General features: G+C 38.6%; 2 protein-coding genes across 2 annotated transcripts in view; one reads left to right on the top strand and one right to left on the bottom strand.

Annotated features, from left to right (window-relative positions):
• Window positions 1-3462: 3462 nt before the first annotated feature.
• LOC139444809 (alpha-L-fucosidase-like) lies at window positions 3463-17283 on the top strand. The gene is made up of 8 exons (XM_071225774.1): window positions 3463-3848; window positions 6153-6259; window positions 6657-6787; window positions 8033-8166; window positions 11623-11720; window positions 13199-13331; window positions 13444-13614; window positions 15599-17283. Exons 1-8 carry the CDS (start codon window positions 3478-3480, stop codon window positions 15852-15854), a joined length of 1401 nt encoding a protein of 466 aa, XP_071081875.1. The 5' UTR covers window positions 3463-3477; the 3' UTR covers window positions 15855-17283.
• An 11-nt stretch (window positions 17284-17294) lies between these two features.
• LOC139444808 (zinc finger MYND domain-containing protein 10-like) overlaps window positions 17295-24041 on the bottom strand; it is a 16262-nt gene continuing 9515 nt past the window's right edge. The window contains exons 10-13 of the mRNA XM_071225773.1: window positions 22920-23045; window positions 21859-21980; window positions 19935-20060; window positions 17295-18381 (exon numbers count right to left, since the gene is read on the bottom strand). Of these exons, the coding sequence (XP_071081874.1) occupies window positions 18282-18381; window positions 19935-20060; window positions 21859-21980; window positions 22920-23045 (474 nt within the window). The 3' untranslated portion in view covers window positions 17295-18281. The remainder of the gene's footprint in view (window positions 18382-19934; window positions 20061-21858; window positions 21981-22919; window positions 23046-24041) is intronic.

The raw sequence follows: 24041 nt of genomic DNA, 5'->3' as shown, positions 1-24041 counted from the left end.
AAAACACAATTGTCAAATGTCGTCAAAAATTAATCTTCAGCTATGGCGTTTTTTTTCTGGTGTGACATTATTCAGACATTATATGTCACAATAAGATTCGAAGGACCTCAACAATGACGTCCGGGTGACGTGAACAATACTCTGGGTTAAAAAAGTGTCAATGGGTTAATATAGTGTCAATGAACGATTAGACATGACAATTATTTTACTAAAAACATATAAATAACATTTGACTAAAAAACAGCAGTAACTTAAGTAAACTTGCCCACATCATAAGTGCAGGGAGTTTTTATGAGACTGGCGAGTATATAGACACGTAAATCTTGGTTTCAGGGTGACTGGCGGAATAAAGGTAAATGAGTGAGTTTGCTTTAACACCACTTTGAACAGCAGATAATATCGGTTCAAGGATGTGTACGCCCCGAAAACAAATCTGTGACGCTAAAACTTGCAGGACTGTAAGCATCATCGTGGAATAAGCATAGTTAACGTTGGAATGAGTGTTCAACAGTAACCTGCACATGGTATCATACTTGAACCACAGTATCATGTATTCAAGTCGATAGAGGTTCGTTTTCATGATGAGATTCTCATCTGATTCCTTTTTGTCATCGTATTAAAAGAAAAAGAATGCTTATAGTGGCGTTATGAAAAAAAGTATGTGTAAGTAATGCGAATAGAAATGACACAGTATAAAAATGAAAAGGATTGTCTCTTGCCTAAATCACTATAGTAAAACACTAATATGGCATAAAGGTCCCACAAGAACAACAAACGGGAAGGAATAAGGTGGGACAAAACGATGTTGCTGTGACAATGAGGGAACGCCCGCGTTATAGCAGGGTAGACTGGGAAGCTTAATTAGTGGGACAATTGACGCGAGAGCATGACGGGAGCATACTGACTGAAACAGTTAGTCAAGTTTACTAACTTAGTGAATGTCACTGTCCACTGAGACACTAATGTGTAAGATGGCTTTACTGATCAGTTCTTTGAGAGGCATTTAGAAGTTGGAGTACTAAGTAAGGATAAGTAAAAGATAGATGGATGAACAACTTTTTTATTACAATATGGTGAGACGTTTCGATGTAGGTTCTAACACCGTTATCAAACAAGTGATATACAGAGTATGGTTGATATAAATGTTATTCTTACTTTACTAATCAGGAAGTATTTTTACCAGGTGGGCTGTCTCACTAAGAAAGGTAAAGTAGTAATCTGAAATACTGCCATTGTCAGCTTCCTATTAGGAATGCAGTAACTACACATTGAATTTTCAAGCTCGGTTGGATTCGAACCTGCAACCTCTTGATGTACTTGATGTGTAGTACGTCACGCTACCACCTGTTCAATGGAGGCTGTTGTTATCAGAAGTGTACATTTTCCTAGTCACAATTAGCTTGGTTTATTTGTACATATGTATGTAAATATTTGACCAAATTCGTTTAAGTCTTGGTGGTATATGTGTTATGCAAGGGCCCATGAATTTCATCTAATTTCAATATATATTATACATCTCATCCATATTTGTCTTAAAGCCTGTTGATCAACTTTCCGAAACAAGGGAGATAACTGACTCTTAAATTCCAGTGTTACCTTTTCGAGTCAGTTAACTCCCTTGCCTCGGAAAGATGCCAGATGATAATTATGGACTTTTTAAAACATGTTTATCTTCAAAACAAAAGGTATTTTATGGATTATGAGGATGTTGTGTTTAGACTATCAGCTAATAGCTCATTTCATGTGTTTAGACCCTAACCAATGCTTCCACAAAAATAAAAATCCCAACAACTGGTAGTCTAGATCCCATACTTTGTTTTCCGATATGTGTAAATTGGCACGGCTCCCATGCCCGAAAGCTTTGAATACACAATGCTTTTTGGAAAGTGGTCAAATGTAAGAAATGTTATATTTGGGATTACACTTTCGCAGTAAGGTACAAATTCTAGTACTTTGGGGGGATGAGTCCGGTCCGGGATTCGAACTTGGTGTGCTGGCGATTAGATGCCTCACCCTGAGAGAGAGGGTTCGAATCCTGGACGGGACCAACCACCAAAATGTACTAGAGTGTGTACTAGAAGATGATTTTACTAACAAAGGATAATCCCAAATATAACATTTGTTACATATGTCTTGTATGTGTTTATATTCTTAACACATTTTTTACAGTGTGGTTTAAATAGTGAATGATACGACAATAGGTTATACTACGATAAGTGATATTTACTATTCTTCAGAAACTTCGTGCAATCTACCAGATACTAAATTTAGGGTACACAATTCGCTGTTTATAAATCTTCTAACCGCTGTTAGGTTGATAAAATTCACTAGATTCTTTTTCTGCAGTAGTAGGGGAAATGTTTATTCCACTAACGGGGAATGCAGTTAAATAATGTAAAGCATACTAGGACACCAGAATGTGTAGCAACCCTAACGTGAGACCCAGGGCTAGCCAGTGAGTTCTCGGCATTAATACATAATCTTCCTCAAAGAAAAAGATGAGGAATTTGACACTGAACTTTGTTGCTAACGAGAAATCATAGAGATATAGATCACTTCACAATGTTGTCTTCCACTGTGCATGTTCATCCCATTGTTTCACATGTATGTACATGACCCTTAAGTGATATGATAGATGTGTGTCTGCAGTACTGCGCAGATGTGTTAAAGTCTGATATTCCTGTAACACAACAGAAGCAATGTCCACTGCTGATACCACAGAACAATAGCATTTACATGTCCACGTTGATACGCTGCCGTGACTGTGACAGGTTAGCAATGGAAGGCGAGGTCACAGCAAATTCACTGTCGTATTTGTTCGTTTAAGAAGCTGAAGAAGAGTCATGTAACCATGTTTGGCTGTGTAATACCCCCCCCACACACACACACACACACACACTCCTGGAACAATATTTAAGCGTTGTATACATCGCCGAGTAATGCTGTCTTTTTATTTATACTTACAGAGAATATATCTTTTTGTCACTTAAAATTGAAATCTTCAAATCTCCGACGACAAAAATAGTCTTGTAAATGCAGATCAGCTGACCTACTAACTTTAATTTTCTCTCTCTCTCTCTCTCTCTCTCTCTCTCTCTCTCTCTCTCTCTCTCTCTTTCTCTCTCTCTCTCTCTCTCTCCCAAAGCCGTAGTTAACTTTTTTTTGACAGGGAGGGCAAATATTTCTCCATGTATCACTTGTCCCCAACTTGATTCAAATAAAACTGTTTTCTATAAAAAAAAATCCAGAGGGGCAACCAACTGCCCCCCGGCTGGGTACGGCACTGCGCACACAAACACTAACATATTGCTCAAGTCGGCGTAAAACCATACTCACTCACAGAACTCTTATCACACATTACTGTATAGAAGACAACCCCCATATGACCCCGGGGCATGTGTTCCAGCGTTAGCCCGTTTGCAAAACCACGTGACTAGTTGATCACATGACGAGGAAGTATAGTCACATGCTTACAAGATGGCGTCCTCAACAACGGAACGGTGTTTACTATGGATCCTGTTTCTTCTAGTGTGTTATTCAACCTTTTCACCATGTGCCAGTAAAAGATATGAACCTAACTGGGATTCTTTGGACACTAGACCTCTACCATCGTGGTATGATGAAGCAAAACTTGGAATTTTTATTCACTGGGGTGTTTTTTCTGTGCCGAGTTATTCTTCCGAATGGTTTTGGTGGAACTGGAAAGGACAACCCTTACCCGCAATATCATTCTTTATGCAAGAGAATTATCCTCCAGATTTCACATACGCCGACTTTGCTCGGGAATTCACGGCCGAGTTTTACAACCCTGAAGAGTGGGCGTCTATATTTGAAGAAGCTGGAGCAAAGTAAATATCCATGTACATTATCGACGTAAAGAACCACAGTAACACTGTCATTGGTAGATCCTGATAGTGATAGCTGTAGAACTGTATATTAGACATGTACTGTCACTATCCTTTATGTTAGCTTGGGGAAGCTAAGAAATCATAGCAATAAACTGCTACGCTAGACATATTGACTGCATGGTCGCCCTTACTTTAATATGTATTGGTGACCATTGCATAGTAAAAACCAGAGACCATATAATATTATATGGTCTCTGTAAAAACGCAGCAGTACACAGCTAAGATTTGGCAGCTTTTTTAGATGAGGTGAGGTGAGGTGAAATGGGGTTCAACGTCACTTTGTAGCAGCGATTAATGCTGATTTTATAGTGCTAACCAAGATACCATACTGCAGTTTTACATGAATAGCACATTAAGACACAGAATACTGATTCCGTGCCGAACAGTCCTTGTTTTAGCCCCTTAATGTTGAGCATGAGGTCGGGTAACAACAGGTACCATCTTTCAAGGTCTTTTGGTATGACACAGCCAGGGATTGAACCCCCGACCTTCCGCTCTCCTAGCAGATGCTCTACCACTAGACCACAGAGGCAGTCCGCTAAGCTTAGGGATATACCAAAAACGGCAGTGACTTTTAATATAGCTTAAAACAAAATGGCAAGACAGTTCCATTTGTTTTAATTAACTGGATCAACAGTGATTCATAAACTCCTTTTGTATATAAGTTATATATTATATCTAGTATTCTATTTCTCTCAGAAGGAGAAGAATACAACATAAAGGAAATATAAAAAGATATTATCAAGCAATTCCATGTCACCACTATGCACATAGTTGAAAGCAATATATTCCATCTACATTAAGACAAAGCACAGACATGGTTAGGATTTACATACTTACGTTTCATCCCATGCTGTGCTTTTTCAACAAAGTTATTCAGATTGAGATTTTTTTGTAGCATATTTTCTCTGTAACACCATAATAAACACATCAACAAATGTCACTGGATGAAAATGGACCAAGTTTTAATCATGTTAATGAACAAAATGGAATTTGCTATTAATGTTTCACTGCTTTATATAAATGGTTGTAGCCATTTGTATTCTGTCTTTTTTTTTATGAAAACGTTCTTTAACATGAAAACCATTTTAGGTTCGGAAGTATAGTAAAATTTGTTGCCATTTTTGGTGTTTCCGTTTTGTACTGTTGCCATTCTTGGTGTAACTCTGAATAGCAGCGCAGTGACTACAGTGCTATCAAACAACTTCAGGGATCAGGCAACGATTATGACTGTCAAACCCACACCCATTCACTGTACTGAATTGTGTTGTGATATTTGTGCACGATGCACATCATGATGTAGACAGTATAATTTGTGGCTTTGTGTTTTCCATGTGCTCCGGCACATGGGAGGTTGATTCTATCAGGAAGTTTGTGTTTAACCCTCGTGGGTTAATTGTGGCCTGTTCTGCACTCTGTTCATCTTCTCGAGGCAAGAGAGTTAACTGGCTATAAAAGTCCAGTTTCCACCCTTGCCGAACTAGACTGGAATTACTGGGCTCGATCGTAGCACCACCAGTGGCTATTACCAGATATGTCCCCGCTAAGCATTTCCCATGGACCAATCAGATTCCACCTGTCGTATCATTTGCGTTTGTTTCACACAAAATGGTGGCGCCCAGTCAGGACGATCTGATCGATAATCAAGATCTATATTGTGATAAAACGGGTCTTACATCGCGAAGTGCATCAAATCACGTGAGCACCTTGATTAAAAACATGAAAAGATTTGGAAAATATCTTCTGACAACAAGTTGGCGGTGCACATGCTTTGCAAATCCTGCAATCGATCAAAATCTGCATGACAGTTTACAAACCGGATTTCGATTTCGGTGAGCGATTTTCATTGGACTATGCATGGGCTCTTTAGTCCAGCCAAAATGTAACTCCATAAAACCTGCCTAGTTCGGCAAGGGTTGAAACTGGACTTTTATAGCCAGGTAACTCTCTTGCCTCGGGAAGATGCACTCCGTTCAGTGTTTTGTTTTGTGATAGACTATAGGTTACTTACACAAACCCAGGTTGTTGTTGGGCCTGGTTATTGTCAAGTCTGTAAATTCGCTTTTTCAAAATCGATACAGAATTTAAATATGTATCGATACATGGGAAGGCATGATGTGTTTCTCAGCATGAAGTGTAATGTCAATACATCGGTGAATCATGACACCCCTACAGACCATTGAAACAATTCGATCTCGAAACAATCAATATGTGTAGTGAATGGATTTATTCTGCCTGTTTCAGATATGTTGTGTTTGTGAGCAAGCACCATGAAGGCTTCTGCAACTGGCCCTGCAAGACATCCTTCAACTGGAACTCCAAGGCTGTGGGCCCAAACCGTGATCTTGTGGGTAAGAACTGTTATGCAATAGTACTTGGTAAAATGTCAATGAAAATCATTATCAAGTATCATGGTTACATGGTTATCATTATATTTATTATCATTTTGGGAGGCAGGTTGGCCGAGTCGTCAAAGGTGCTACAACTTGCTTTGCAGAGTTGCACCCATTGGTCACGTCTGAAACATATATCATGGTTTTGAATACCGGTTTTGCACTGATTATGTTATTAGGTTTGTAAGACCTATACCCGTGCTCATTTTACCAAAGTGGTAAACGTCTAAGACCTGTATCACTTCAGACTTTCCACCCACATTAAGCTGACGCACCGTGATATTATTGGAATACTGTTCAAAGCTGCGTTAAACTCACTCACTCACTCACTAATTTACTGATGTTTTACTGACAGGTGAGCTGGCGAGTGCAATCAAGAGCAAGACCAGCATGAAGTTTGGTGTGTATCACACCCTGTTCGAGTGGTTCAATCCCCTGTTTCTACAAGACAAAGCCAACAATTTCACTACCCAGAGTTTTGTGTTTGTAAGTGATGCAACAACATCATGCTGCTGCCATCGGTTGCAACAACATCATGCAGCTGCCATCAGTTGCAACAACATCATGCAGCTGCCATCAGTTGCAACAACATCATGCAGCTGCCATCAGTTGCAAAAACATCATGCAGCTGCCATCAGTTGCAACAACATCATGCAGCTGCCGTCATTTGCAACAATACCATGCAGCTGCCATCGGTTGCAACAACATCATGCAGCTGCCATCAGTTGCAACAATATCATGCAGCTGCTGTCATTTGCAACAATACCATGCAGCTGCCATTGGTTGCAACAACATCATGCAGCTGCCGTCAGTTGCAACAACATCATGCAGCTGCCATCAGTTGCAACTATATCATGCAGCTGCCATTGGTTGCAGCAATATCATGCAGCTGCCATCGGTTGCAGCAATATTATGCAGCTGCCATCGGTTGCAACAATATCATGCAGCTGCTGTCATTTGCAACAATACCATGCAGCTGCCATCAGTTGCAACAACATCATGCAGCTGCCGTCAGTTGCAACAACATCATGCAGCTGCCATCAGTTGCAACTATATCATGCAGCTGCCATTGGTTGCAGCAATATCATGCAGCTGCCATCGGTTTTAGCAATATTATGCAGCTGCCATCGGTTGCAACAATATCATGCAGCTGCCATCGGTTGCAGCAATATCATGCAGTTGCCATTGGTTGCAACAATATTATGCAGTTGCCATTGGTTGCAACAATATTATGCAGCTGCCGTCTGTTGCAACAACACTCAATGTGCTCAAAAAACCCTGGAAGTCTGAGAACAGACAATGTTTTTCTTCTCATTATAACTCCCCTCTCCAGGCATTTGCCATACCACATAATTTGTCTTGGCATCCAAGTTAAGAATGTTAAGTCATATCAGTGTATACAGCTGGTGGTAGCAAATTAGTCTGGGAGTTTCACCTAGAATGTAGGACCATTTAATTATGGCTAAATATTTTTATTGATTTAAAAAATACATTTCAACTTTGAAGCATTGACATCCAGGTACCAGAGAAATGTTTTATGGCACCCAGTGTACTTACTGCACTCCCACATCCAGAATACCACTTTCCAGGGATCGGCATCCAGCATACTGAAAAGGGATTGACACCCTCAATTATGAATAATGAATTGAGTGGCAGTTTTTAACAAATACCAACCTTGTTTATGTTTCCAGAACACAAACTATCCTATGTTTATGTCGTCTGTTTTAACAGAACAGGTCTCTGCCCGAGCTGTATGAGCTGGTCAACAACTATGAGCCAGAAGTCGTGTGGTCTGATGCCAGCGGTGGAGGCTCAGCGGAATACTGGCAGGCCCAGGAGTTTATTGCCTGGCTGTACAATGACAGGTGAGACAGAATTACATCCCAGTGCCAGGATGTGCTGGTTATTTATCCTATCCTCGATTATCCACTGCATCATATGTCCATTGTGTTATGCCTCATGTGAATGCAAGTTCAGCATAGACAGATTATGAATATACCTCTAGCCAGAGTGTTTACTAACTCACAACACTGAGTACCATCCCTTGGCAGTGCCAGGATCTGCAGATTTATTGTACCCCTATTATGATCCGAGGTTTGTCAGCATCATGTCCATGGTAAACCTCTCAGACCTCGTCCTTTTGTGCATTCCTCCAACATGACAAGCCGTGATATGATTGACATAGTGTTGAAATTAATGTTAAACCCATTTCTCCCACTGCATAATTTTAAATTGATTTGTAATTGGAATTCCCCCAAAATGATTATTTCTAAAATAGGTTGGCACTGATATTGGCAAATAGATATATCAAAATAATTATATGACCACCAATGCAGAGGAAGATTTACCTCGTGGGTATTCCAGGTTGGTATTGGTCACCAGCAACCTATACTGGTAGTACGAGGCGACTTAATGGATTGGATGGTCAGACTTGGTGACTTGGTTGATTATGTGTCATCATACCCTAATGATATGGATCATTGTTTACGATCTCAATCACTAGATTGTCTGGTCCAGACTCAGTTAATAACTGACTGCTGCCATGCAGCTAGTATATTGCTGGGTTCAGCATTGAAACTAACGCACGCATGTAAGCAGAGGAAGAGAGAGACACCATCACCCCTGAAACTTGCATAATGTTTTGATATTGTCTGGAGTTGGCTGATGTTTGGGTTGAGCAAGCACTTTGTAAGAAAATGTTTCATGATATTTGGAATAGTGTCACACAATGTATTTAATGATACTCTGAATAAATCATTTCCACCTTTCTATACACTAGTCCAGTGAAGGAGGCATTTAATGATACTCTGAATATTTCCTTTCTACCTTTTTATTCACTAGCCCAGTGAAGGAAACATTTAATGATGCTCTGAATATTTCCTTTCTTCCTTTTTATTCACTAGCCCAGTGAAGGAAACATTTAATGATACTCTGAATATTTCCTTTCTACCTTTTTATTCACTAGCCCAGTGAAGGAAACATTTAATGATACTCTGAATATTTCCTTTCCACCTTTCTATACACTAGCCCAGTGAAGGAAACATTTAATGATACTCTGAATATTTCCTTTCCACCTTTCTATACACTAGTCCAGTGAAGGAAACATTTAATGATACTCTGAATATTTCCTTTCTCCCTTTTTATTCACTAGCCCAGTGAAGGAAACATTTAATGATACTCTGAATATTTCCTTTCTACCTTTTTATTCACTAGCCCAGTGAAGGAAACATTTAATGATACTCTGAATATTTCCTTTCTACCTTTTTATTCACTAGCCCAGTGAAGGAAACATTTAATGATACTCTGAATATTTCCTTTCTACCTTTTTATTCACTAGCCCAGTGAAGGAAACATTTAATGATACTCTGAATATTTCCTTTCTACCTTTTTATTCACTAGCCTAGTGAAGGAAACATTTAATGATACTCTGAATATTTCCTTTCCACCTTTCTATACACTAGCCCAGTGAAGGAAACATTTAATGATACTCTGAATATTTCCTTTCTACCTTTCTATACACTAGCCCAGTGAAGGAAACATTTAATGATACTCTGAATATTTCCTTTCCACCTTTCTATTCACTAGCCCAGTGAAGGAAACATTTAATGATACTCTGAATATTTCCTTTCTACCTTTTTATTCACTAGCCCAGTGAAGGAAACATTTAATGATACTCTGAATATTTCCTTTCTACCTTTCTATTCACTAGTCCAGTGAAGGAAACATTTAATGATACTCTGAATATTTCCTTTCTACCTTTTTATTCACTAGCCCAGTGAAGGAAACATTTAATGATGCTCTGAATATTTCCTTTCTACCTTTTTATTCACTAGCCCAGTGAAGGAAACATTTAATGATACTCTGAATATTTCCTTTCTACCTTTCTATTCACTAGCCCAGTGAAGGAAACATTTAATGATACTCTGAATATTTCCTTTCTACCTTTCTATACACTAGCCCAGTGAAGGAAACATTTAATGATACTCTGAATATTTCCTTTCTGCCTTTTTATTCACTAGCCCAGTGAAGGAAACATTTAATGATACTCTGAATATTTCCTTTCTACCTTTTTATTCACTAGCCCAGTGAAGGAAACATTTAATGATACTCTGAATTTTTCCTTTCTACCTTTCTATTCACTAGTCCAGTGAAGGAAACATTTAATGATACTCTGAATTTTTCCTTTCTACCTTTCTATTCACTAGCCCAGTGAAGGAAACATTTAATGATACTCTGAATATTTCCTTTCTACCTTTCTATACACTAGCCCAGTGAAGGAAACATTTAATGATACTCTGAATATTTCCTTTCTACCTTTTTATTCACTAGCCCAGTGAAGGAAACATTTAATGATACTCTGAATATTTCCTTTCTACCTTTTTATTCACTAGCCCAGTGAAAGAAACATTTAATGATACTCTGAATATTTCCTTTCTACCTTTTTATTCACTAGCCCAGTGAAGGAAACATTTAATGATACTCTGAATATTTCCTTTCTACCTTTTTATTCACTAGCCCAGTGAAGGAAACATTTAATGATACTCTGAATATTTCCTTTCTACCTTTTTATTCACTAGCCCAGTGAAGGAAACATTTAATGATACTCTGAATATTTCCTTTCTACCTTTTTATTCACTAGCCCAGTGAAGGAAACATTTAATGATACTCTGAATATTTCCTTTCTACCTTTTTATTCACTAGCCCAGTGAAGGAAACATTTAATGATACTCTGAATATTTCCTTTCTACCTTTTTATTCACTAGCCCAGTGAAGGAAACATTTAATGATACTCTGAATATTTCCTTTCTACCTTTTTATTCACTAGCCCAGTGAAGGAAACATTTAATGATACTCTGAATATTTCCTTTCTACCTTTTTATTCACTAGCCCAGTGAAGGAAACATTTAATGATACTCTGAATATTTCCTTTCTACCTTTTTATTCACTAGCCTAGTGAAGGAAACATTTAATGATACTCTGAATATTTCCTTTCTACCTTTTTATTCACTAGCCCAGTGAAGGAAACATTTAATGATACTCTGAATATTTCCTTTCTACCTTTTTATTCACTAGCCCAGTGAAGGAAACATTTAATGATACTCTGAATATTTCCTTTCTACCTTTTTATTCACTAGCCCAGTGAAGGAAACATTTAATGATACTCTGAATATTTCCTTTCTACCTTTTTATTCACTAGCCCAGTGAAGGAAACATTTAATGATACTCTGAATATTTCCTTTCTACCTTTTTATTCACTAGCCCAGTGAAGGAAACATTTAATGATACTCTGAATATTTCCTTTCTACCTTTTTATTCACTAGCCCAGTGAAGGACACTGTAGTGACCAATGACCGTTGGGGCAGCGGCACTGACTGTCACCACGGAGGGTTCTACACCTGTGACGACAGGTACAATCCAGGTAGGTTGGGCCACCCTCCTCACAGGGTTAGTATGTAGACTTAAGAATTGACTTCCATATGTTTGGCATTAGGGCTGGGATGAGTCCAAATTTACTACCCGGGTAAAGTTGCCTTGGTAACCCATCAAGGAAACGGTTGTTGCCACGGTCGTCATGGGGGCCCCAAGGGTCAAGGTGTCCCCCTCAGGCCAGTCCAGGATGATGGCGTATACATTGTTCTGGTCACCATCTTTCTTGGATGTATACCTGGTGAAAAACATGAAAATCCAAAATAGTGATGGTATATAGGGCTAGGACGAGTGCAAATTTACTACCAGGGTACCCAACCCCCTATTACCCGACCCTACCTGGGTACCTGCTGTAGGTCTCAAGAGATAGGTAAATAATGTCCGATTGGGAATAGTTTGACCGGAGCCCTGGCCAAAACTATTTACAGACACATATAAAATGATCGTTCATGCATACACTGAAGTTTATTGAAGTTTAATTATTATTCAAACATCAGAAGGAATGGGTGCATGGTCACGAAGGAATGCGACCATTTGTTACTTGTGGTGTAACCACTTAGGGTTCTGTATAATGTTTGTCATTAAACAAAATATCACATGATTAACCATAGGTGTGGGTAGTCCTGTGGGTACCAGGGTCTTACCCAGTACCAACTCGACCTGAGTACCCGGTTACCCGTCCAAGCCCTATTTTGCATGTATGGAGGTATTAATGTAAAAACCTGTCACATCCTGTTTACAAAAAGTGTGCACACCGGTGTTTACTTTTATATCTCCATAAACACAAAAATGAAGTCAATTCTTATAACGAAATTCATTAACAACAATAACTCTACAGACTGTTTATTTGATAATAAACACAAATAACTGAAGACCACAGTACAAAATCAGCGACATCATTCAGGGCAATAATGCGACACAAGACCCATCCATTCTGTTATCAGCCAGTCAAGGAACAGTAGTCCGTTGATGGGTTTGGCCTATTGTTTTACGGTTTATGGAAAGAGTGCAAAAGTTGGGGTAGAAATAAAATACCTATTTTTGCATCTTTTGTTCTGTTCTTCAAAGGGGCAGTCGGGTAGCCTAGTGGTTAAAGCGTTCGCTCGTCACGCTGAAGACCCGTGTTTGATTCCCGACATTGGTACAATGTGTGAAGCACATTTCTGGTGTCCCCCGCAGTGATATTGCTGGAATATTGCTAAAAGCAGCGTAAAACCATACTCACTCACTGTTCTTCAAAACGTTATCTGAATATATTGCCATGTGCAAGTCTCATCAGTCTTCAGTGTAATATAGTGTATGCACATATATTCCGGGAATTCTCATGTAATTTTACAATTTAGAAGGACGAACATAATAGTGCGTTTCAGCATGTTCAGTGTGATTCCACTGAGTCAGTGGACCTGTAAACCAATTATATAAGCATAGCCTCAGTACCTGTTGTAATATTTGTGTGTGTGACTCTTCCAGGTGTACTGCAGAAACACAAGTGGGAGAATGCAATGACTATTGACCATTATTCCTGGGGCTACAGGCGCAATGCTAAACTGACTGATTACCTGACCATTGAAGACCTGCTGGAAACCTTTGTGGAAACTGTCAGGTACTGCCTCATACTTCTGTCAGGGACTGTGTCCTCTTCTAGACGTCCTGTTGCTTCTATCATTGCCCTAATGCACCTGCAACTGTCACAATGTCATCCTTTCACACTTCAGCTGTGGCGGCAACCTGCTGATGAACATCGGCCCCACCAAAGATGGCCGCCTCATCCCGATCTTCCAGGAGCGCCTGAAGCAGTTGGGGGACTGGATGAAGGTGAACGGGGAGGCCATCTACTCCACCCGGCCCTGGACACACCAGAATGACACAGTGACCCAGAGAGTCTGGTAAGTCATTCATATTCACACTCAGTATATCTCCCTTCATATGCCATAAGGGGCGGTCGGGTAGCCTAGTGGTTAAAGCGTTCGCTCGTCAAACGAAGAATTAAAATGTGATAAATTTGGCTTGTTCTGTCGCTCTGCTGACTTGTGCAGGTGTGGCGGTATTGTCAAAGGCCTGCATTAGTTTTGCCTCCCAACCACATTCAATAACTGTGATATGACAGAAATAGTCACCCTGACGAAATATCTCAGGTTGTCAGGATCGGGGACTTTGTTCATTGTGTATCATTGTACCCTGATAGCGTGGTTCATTGCTCACACATTATTGTCTGGTCGTTGGAATATTGCTGATTGGGCTTTCAACAACATACACATATATATGTCTCCATGATCTATGTGAAGGGGAAAGTGTAGCCTGTAAGTGTTTTGTTGGAAAATTGTGATTTAGGAATACAGGTGGGCAGTACTGTCGGTATACCTGTATACCACGATTTGTAATACTGAGGAGTAAGTGTCACAATACATTTGGAAAATTCGGGTATATTGTGTTTTTCAAAATCATGCATATTTTCATCTTTTTGGCAAAGTTTACATACGTGACAAGTCAAATTGAAATTAGGAAATTAGCAGCCTGATTCCTGTGATAAAAAAAGCCAAAACTATTCGTGACCAGCTACCTGTATATACTGTGTCTATGTATATACAACATCCAACAAAATGGCTCTTGACTACGAAGCTGTCAAAGATATGCTGGGAACGTCTGATGCATGGGTCCATTTTGGTTTAGGTTCATAAAAAATCACAGATGAAAAGATTGCATGCAATATATTGTGGTTCATATCACAATACATAAATCATTATTGCAATAAATTGCAATTAGAGAGTCAGGCCTATACCATTAGGGCTGGGATGGGTAACTTGGGTACTTGGGTACTAAGAAGGACCCGGGTACCCACAGGACTACCCGGACCCGTGGTTAGTCACGAGTTAATTATCTAGAACTCTATGGCTACACTATAAGTGACAAAGGTTCCCGTTTCCTTCTGACTATATATGTTTGCATAAAGATAAAACTTTAGTCAACTTCAGTGTTACATGACCAGATCAATTTTACATATATCTAAATACATGTTGACAGGTCAAACGTTTCCCAGTCGGATATTTTGTACCTATCTCTTGAGACCTACAGCGGGTACCTGGGTATGGTTGGGCAATAGGCGGTTGGGTAGCCTGGTAGTAAATTTGCACTCGTCCTAGCCCTATATACCATCACTACTGTAAACAGCTTTATTTCTGCGCCGTTAAAATATTGCGAATACCACGCCAAAGACAATACTGCGACGAGATATTTTTGTGAGTTGCCGTGATGAGATGACACCTCGATTATCAAACAATAGACAGCTTCTGTCCGAAGCTAGTTAATCTGAGTTGGCCGGAAAGTTGACCAGTGTCATGAAACCGATTCACACAAGATGGCTTGTTTCCTGTGTGGACAAAATTGCAAAGGACACTGACGCAATCAAGCGAGGTTGGAAGAAGGCAGGATTACTGTGAGGAAACAGTGACACTAATTGGTCTGTTTACACTGTCATTTGTGATGTATTGTGTGACCATTCTGCATTCATTTGTGTTTTTAACTTATTGAGTAACTTGTGGTTCTGGTTGATGATTTCAACATTTGATGACGTGTTGCAATGAATAAAGTATGTATGTATTAATTATACTTATTTTTGCGTTTTTTAATTTTTGCGATTGAGTCTCGTTCGCAAAACGCGAAATATTTGCGGTCGCAAAAAAATCCCTGTTTACAGTATTTGGGATTTTCATGTTTTTCACCGAATCGGATATTTTGTACCTATCTCTTGAGACCTACAGCAGGTACCCGGGTAGGGTTGGGCAATAGGGGGTTGGGTACCCTGGTAGTAAATTTGGACTCGTCCAAGCCCTATATACCATCAGTATTTTGGATTTTCATGTTTTTCACCAGGTATACATCCAAGAAAGATCGTGACCAGAACAATGTATACGCCATCATCCTGGACTGGCCTGAGGGGGACACCTTGACCCTTGGGGTCCCCATGACGACCGTGGCAACAACCGTTTCCTTGATGGGTTACCAAGGCAACTTTAACTGGAAGAAAGGCAACACAGGAGGAATAGTCATTGAAATTCCACCGATTCCTGTCAACAAGATCCCTTGTATGTGGGCATGGTCATTCAAACTTACTGGGCTCTCCAACTAAGCAAGGGAAAGGAACAGACTTCATGTAGTATATATAATACTCTTTCACCATCTGAGTCACCTCTTCATAGCATCAAAATCTCTTCTAAAAATGTAATTAGTCCTGGCATGACATTTTTGATTATTGAATGATATTTTAGCTCAGCCAGTGTTGGACTTGCTGTTAGAATCCACCAGTCAAGGGTCGGAATTCCAGAATTGCCCTGACTACGATCCACAGTCTGTTCTTCCCAGCATATGCCTGTGGGTTGTTAATGACCTTGGCATGACCTTTGTTTTGGGGTTTTACTTCAGTAGTTAACGTGTAGGACCTGCACTGGCGTTTCTCTCACATTAAACTGATATCCTGTGAATTACTGAAATACTACCGTATTTTATTGTGTACAGTGTGCACCCCACCTTCTTAGGTAGGAGTTCCCATTGTGGCACACCAAAAGACGATAAAAGATGGTAGTTGTTGTTACCCTGCCTGGTGCTCGGCATAGGGGGCTAAAAATGGACGGGTCTTCTCGGAGTCAGTATACTGTGTCTGAGTGGGGTATTCATGTTAAACTGCGGCATGGTATCTCAAGAGGCTAACGCTATAAAATCGGCATTAGTCTGGACTAGTACAAGCAGACAAACACACACGCACGTGCACACACACACACACACACACACGTGCATACACATCATTATGAGTGCAATAATCTTGAATGCGACTTTATACAACATTTCACCTCACTTTGTTGTGAAACCTTTTTGCTCAAATGATACAAAATGTCAATAGTTGCTTCTCACATTCCCTCTTGTTGATCTCATCTGGACCAAATTATATATAAAATATATCCACATGATTAATGTTGTCATATTTTACACAAGTTCTTTACCCATATAGGATATACAGTAGTTAGTTTTATCTTTCATTTTGAAATTAGATTATCTTGATCAAAAGCTGTCCAAGACAACATGTCAATGGAAAGTAGAAGTCGACTCATTTAACACAGAGCAGTGCACAAGACTGCAATTTTATACTCCTTGGAACAACTCCAATCAAAGATGTGGATGTTCAATGTCCTGTCATAACGCACTATGCATTTAACTACAGTGGTTGTGCAGAGGCAGAATACATCCTTTGTGTGTCATGCTGAATAAACTAACCTGATTGCTTGTCACGGTCAAGGGTTTTCATGCCATCAAACTAATTCTTCTCTTGCCGCCATGATATAGCTTGTATATTGCAGACACCATAAACTCCTACATTCTGAACAAACATGTCTCTTGTGTATTCTTTTTTATATAACTCAAGAAATAGATCCATAGATGCATAATGTGCAACAATGTACAAATGAATATTAATGTATTTTTTTTACGACTTTTGTAGATTGTGCAATTATATGTTTTGATAAAGTTGAACTTTACATAATGTATATATATGGAATAAACAGTCAACTCTGAGGTATTATATTTTTGTGTTTATTTTACAACCATCTGTAAAAAAATAAATAATCACGGAACAGCGATGGCAATGGAATGTACAAATGAAAACAGTTTCATCATACACTTAGTTAGACGTCAAGGTCAGCAGACTGTTAGTATGATCAGCTGAACATACTTACTCACTGAACATAATGGATACCAACACATGTTCCTCAATAGAACACAAACGAGATACAGTTAGTGTGAGTTTGAGAGTGACACAAAGACATTATTGCCAACAAGCTGTTGAAAGGAAATCAGATACCATTCATAAGGATACAGTTTGGAGAAAAAACATTATTTAGTTACTGTTTTTAATCAGGTCTCATGCACTATGAATGTATACTGAACAAAATACATTGGGAATCAAGCATATTTATAAGGATATGTTTTTGTTGTGAAAACTGAGTTTCTTTAAATGTGTACAGCATATAAAAATATTTCATGATCCCTAACTATTTTTGTTCAGTATACTTCAGTTCAGTTTTGGCTTGGTAGTGACAATGACCGCATTGCTTCTTGAAGTGTTTGAGACATCAGCGCTGCAGTCCATGTGTAAAATGAAGATGTGAAGAACATGATATGGTCCAATGTATTTAAATGATCCCGGGAACTGATGTTCCCAGATACATGCTATATTGCACACCTCATACCTAACGTTCTTCATGGAAACTGATCTTGCACAGATTGGTTTCTTTAAAGAGATCATGGAGCATTTTGATACTGTATGTCAAATTCATGTCCTGCTTAGTGGGTGAAACACTGAACAGATTATGACAATTCAAATTTGATTTGTTAAATATATCTGTCACAAAGACCACGCATGATGGTGTTTGCAGAATTTCTGTGCCTCCCTTTGGCTACTGTCCTTCAGCATCCAGTGTCAGTATTTCATTGCATCAGTGTACAATTACATCAAAATTCGGTCCAGATCCACTAAATATGAAAGTTCCAGGTTCAGATCTTAAGGTCATGACGCAGCCTTGACGTCTGCCTCCATCTTCTGTAGCGAGTTAAACAACAGATCACAGGCCGGCTTGTGTCTCTTCCACTGGTTCACCTGGCACTCTCTGCAGGGAAAGACAAATATTTCAGTGTGGAGTGAGTCTGTTTTGGTGTAACACTGATTTGAACAGTATATCATAACATGTCAGCTTAATGTAGGAGCAAGGCCCCATGTGACACAGGGATGTTTACCACTTGGGTGAACCCACGAGCATGGGCATGCTGACAAACCAACAAACATAATCAGCTCGATTCTTTCTGTTTGGAAAAGTAGTAACATAAAGGAGAAATTCATTCCTTGTTTGCCAAGTTTTTGAAAGATCTATAAACATTCAAGAGACTGACAACAACATCAACACACTTCAAAAAATTCTAGATAAATCTTGTTAGTCGATCAAGCACTTGCCTCACTACTTCACATATGTATTACCCATAGGGTTAGAAATAACCAAGTGCATATAAATCATATGGGCACTAAAGTACTCACGGAAATGAAAAAAAACTGTTTTTTCGGCCTCAGATCTTAAATAAATGCAGTTGATATACAAAATATGTAAATATTAAACAACTAAATTAGTACTAATTGGGCCGTGGCACAAATACAGCGTATCAAATGATTTTATGCCTTTTTACACGTAAAAGTGTGTAAAAATGTGAATAAAACAGACTATTGTGAAACAGGGCATAACCAGGTGTAAGAAGATCAAGGTGACCTATGACACCTTGACGACAGGTGAGAACAGGTGCGTAATGCCTATATAGTCTGTTTCTGCTATGTCAATTTGGACTTAGTTTTATTTTTGAATGTTGAAAGTGCCGACAAATTACCTCCTGTAAAGTACATTTTGTATTGTTTACTGAGATCAAACTAGCAAATCCAGACTAGTACTTTTCGCGTTGTTTTGTTATTTCGTATTTACATCTACGTAACACTTTGTGTCGATTTTTAAATTGAGAAAAACATTTTTTTTTCATTTCCGTGAGTACTTTAGTGCAAAGATCACTACATGCGCAAAGATCAAACCCTGACTGCATTGTTGGTATTAATCAAATCTTATTGTGGTGTAAGGTTGGAATGATGTCACACTAGAAACAACAACATAGCTGAAGTTTGTTCATTATTCTACAATTGTGGTTTTCGAAGTCGTCGATTGGATCAGTGCATTTTTCTAAACAGGATCTAAAAAGGATTGAGAAATAATGGGTAATAAAGAAGTTATTACACTATCATGCGTGTCATACTGATTTTATGAAACTTGTGTGAGAATTCATTTATTATTCTCGGTCATGCTCAGGAAATACAAGAATTCTGACATGGTAAAACATGCTCATATAATAATCAGTGTATATTTCATATATTTCGATATGAAAATTATTCTGTTTATAACATGATATGACCATATACATGTGTAGTTATCGAGAAAAAGCTGAATGATCCCAAGCTTCCCAACACTAATATGATCCAAAAGAAACAAGTTCTGTCTGCAACATGCAATTACATAATACGTACCAGCCAAGACAACACACAGTCGCATCGTGACAGTGATTCAGCAGTCGTCACTCACATGGGTTATAAGAATTATATAATACTTCACAAAGTAGTCTGGTATGGCCTTACCTGCGACAGTACCATTCGTTGTGACATCGGGAGCAGCGTTTTGTTGCTGGCTGTCCGCACCCAGCACATTTAGGGGGGTCAGTCAGTAGGCCCTCCAGCACGTCCATGTTGTACGTCTCCGCCCATCTGAACCAAAATAGTGTTTGTTCTCATTAAGAAAGTAAGATTTGTTTTTGACATTCACTTCAAAAGGTTGAAAGTTGTTGAAGCATGTCTCTACATCGTTAAAAGTTGTTGGAGCATGTCTCTACATTTTTAAAAGTTGTTGGAGCTTGTCTCTACATTATTAAAAGTTGTTGGAGCATGTCTCTACATTATTAAAAGATGTTGGAGCATGTCTCTACATTTTTAAAAGTTGGAGCATGTCTCTACATTATTTAAAGTTGTTGAAGCATGACTCTACATAATAAAAAGTTGTTGGAGCATGTCTCTACATTGTTAAAAGCTGTTGAAGCATGTCTCTACATTTTTAAAAGTTGTTGGAGCTTGTCTCTACATTATTAAAAATTGTTGGAGCATGTCTCTACATTATTAAAAGATGTTGGAGCATGTCTCTACATTTTTAAAAGTTGTTGGAGCATGTCTCTACATTATTAAAAGTTGTTGGATCATGTCTCTACATTTTTAAAAGTTGTTGGAGCTTGTCTCTACATTATTAAAAGTTGTTGGAGCATGTCTCTACATTATTAAAAGATGTTGGAGCATGTCTCTACATTTTTAAAAGTTGTTGGAGCATGTCTCTACATTATTTAAAGTTGTTGAAGCATGACTCTACATAATAAAAAGTTGTTGGAGCATGTCTCTACATTGTTAAAAGCTGTTGAAGCATGTCTCTACATTTTTAAAAGTTGTTGGAGCTTGTCTCTACATTATTAAAAATTGTTGGATCATGTCTCTACATTATTAAAAGATGTTGGAGCATGTCTCTACATTTTTAAAAGTTGTTGGAGCATGTCTCTACATTATTAAAAGTTGTTGAATCATGACTCTACATAATTAAAAGTTGTTGGAGCATGTCTCTACATTGTTAAAAGCTGTTGGAGCATGTCTCTACATTATTAAAAGATGTTGGAGCATGTCTCTACATTTTTAAAAGTTGGAGCATGTCTCTACATTATTTAAAGTTGTTGAAGCATGACTCTACATAATAAAAAGTTGTTGGAGCATGTCTCTACATTGTTAAAAGCTGTTGAAGCATGTCTATACATTTTTAAAAGTTGTTGGAGCTTGTCTCTACATTATTAAAAATTGTTGGAGCATGTCTCTACATTATTAAAAGATGTTGGAGCATGTCTCTACATTTTTAAAAGTTGTTGGAGCATGTCTCTACATTATTAAAAGTTGTTGAATCATGACTCTACATAATTAAAAGTTGTTGGAGCATGTCTCTACATTGTTAAAAGCTGTTGGAGCATGTCTCTACATTATTAAAAGTTGTTGAAGCATGTCTTTACAGTTATGTCCCTTCTATGTCCCTCCTATTGTCCAATCAGATTCCATCTCTCATATCATTTGCATTTGCTTCAAACAAAATGGCGTCGCCAAGCGTAGCGATCTGATCGATAATCAAGATCTTTTTTGTAATAAAACTGGTCTTACTTTGCTAAGTGCATCAAATCATGTGAGCACCTTGATTCAAAACATGAAAAGATTTGGAAAATATCTGTTGATGCTTAGTTGTCGGCACCGGTACACAGGCTTTGCAAATTGTGCAATTGGTGGAAATCGGATGTTGATTTCGTTACTCGTTTTCATTGGACTATGCATAGACTCGTTAGTCCAGCCAAAATATAACTCCATAATTGCAGCCTAGTTCGGCAAGGGTGGAAATTGGACTTTTGTAGTCAGTTAGCTCCCTTGCCTTGGGAAGATGCTAAACAAGGGTAGAATGATTTTTAACACAGATGAAAGAATTTCAGGAGACCTTTGTGCTTGTGCTCTGATAGCGTCTGCAGAAGGGTTAAAGTGGGTCTTTGACTGTTTCTTGGCCAGTTGTTTCCACTTGCCCTCCCACTGCTTCAAGATGCCATCGCGAATCTCGGGGACCTGTACAGAAGGAAGATGAATCACATATTGTGTATGAACCCAAACAAACCCAGTCTCCCGTTCAGAATGGTAGCATAATACAGCCATGACATATTGATACCTGCTTCATCAGCTGTACATTGTTACTATCAGTCCGCCACTGAAGCTCATACTCCTGTGACCAGGTTTCACAAATGTTATCATATCAGCTAGAACGACCAGTGCATAGATCAAGTTAATAGGCAACTGCAAATTGAATATCTCAAACAATTTCCCAAATCGCTCACCTTTACAGGAGTTAAGATTGGTTCAAATTCTACAACATATTCTCTGACTGTAATTTATAAGTGGACAGGATTCTTATGAAAAAAAATAATGATATAGAATAAATGTTCTGTTAAAATTCATAAAATCAGTAAAATGTTTTATTACTGTTTCTCTATGTCAACAGGCTGATCCACTTTTACAGAGAAACCCTGATAAAATGGTAATGAAGGAATGACCTGGAAAAATCCCCAATCTCATTAAAATCAGACCTCGGAAACTTTAACTCCGAACGATAGTTACGGGTTTAATGACTACAATCTTGACCATTTATTAGCCATTCCAGGTTGTTCTTTTGTTCAGGTTTCAAATTTGTAATTGAGAATTTGTCAAAATATGTTTCGAAGCGTAGTCGCCAATTTGAAATTAGTGGTGTAAAGCATGAGAAAGCTGCCTTCTGATTGGTCATTCAATTGGTCGGTCACAGTTCGCGCAAGGTCGGTCTGACGTGACCCTTAATGGGATGTCATCAGATCTTTGTTAAATCCCCTACTTACAGGTTTTCTAGTGTTAACCAGCTACAACTTCCGTGCCGTCATTGAATTATCTACCTCACATTCTTCACACATTACCGGGGATGTATCACCATGGTACAAGAAATGTCAAAGAATCAAGGTAAAGGCGCCACTAGTTCACCTGTTCCAGGACAAAGCTCTTCTGTGGCGCTGGAGGTTCCATCATGGACAGTTGTTCCAGGTATCTCTGCATCTCCCCCAGGACGGGCAGCTGGTCCAGCAGAATCTCAGTCAGGTGAGACCGCAGCTGCAGCAGAGATACGCACTCATCTCAACACCAAGCAGATGCATCACAGTTGGCTATATCTAGGGCTGGATATCGATTAGATCATAGAAATCGATAATTGTTAACTAAATATCCATCAATTATCAACAAATATCGGAGAGGTAACTTTGAGCAAATATGCAAAAAGCTGCGAGAGACAACATATTTATGTCACTGGTGAATGGTGACACATTGATGCATGGATTAGATTGTGGACGTTTAAGATAAGTTCCTTTTCGTCTTTGTCAATGGACAGTAACACATCTGCTTCCGTACATTAAAACATTATTTCATCACAATAGTTGATGTAAGATATCAATGACACAATTTTCACATCGATAATCGTAAATATTTCTTCTCATCAACGATTATCAATCTTTCTAGCCAGCCCTAGCTATATCTCTATATCTCCATCATAATATGATCTGATCTGAAAATATCTGAATTATTCAATGGAGGGTACAAATAAGTCAAACACGACAAATGTATTTTTAACAGAAATTCACCATAGGGTTAAAAATTCCTTGAAATTACTTTTATAATTGTAATGATTTCTTTTCATAACTTATGAATGAACCTAGCATGAAGTATCAGTGGTCATATCCAAGCAGAGTATAATGAACTCTTTGAGAGTGAGTGAGTGAGTATGATTTTACGCCGCTTTTAGCAATATTCTAGCAATATCACGGCGGGGGACACCACAAATGGGCTTCACACATTGTACCCATGTCGGGAATCGAACTCGGGTCTTTGGCGTGACGAGCGAATGCTTTAACCAACAGGCTACCCGACCGCCCCTCAACTCTTTGTGAAAAACCCTCAATTCAAAGTAAATATTTATCAAATATACATTTGCAGCATAAAAGTAAACAAATCCTAATTAATATTCTTCAGTCACAAAATGTAAATTCACTAACACATGTTGTTGCACTTTTCTTATATTATGCTCATGTTTAAAATGTACCATCACTTTGTAAC

This window comes from Haliotis cracherodii, unplaced genomic scaffold (assembly GCF_022045235.1).
Source record: "Haliotis cracherodii isolate W230 unplaced genomic scaffold, xgHalCrac1.p SCAF_6, whole genome shotgun sequence".
Classification (NCBI taxonomy): Eukaryota; Metazoa; Mollusca; class Gastropoda; order Lepetellida; family Haliotidae; genus Haliotis; species Haliotis cracherodii.
This window is presented reverse-complemented; position numbering and strand designations above follow the sequence as displayed.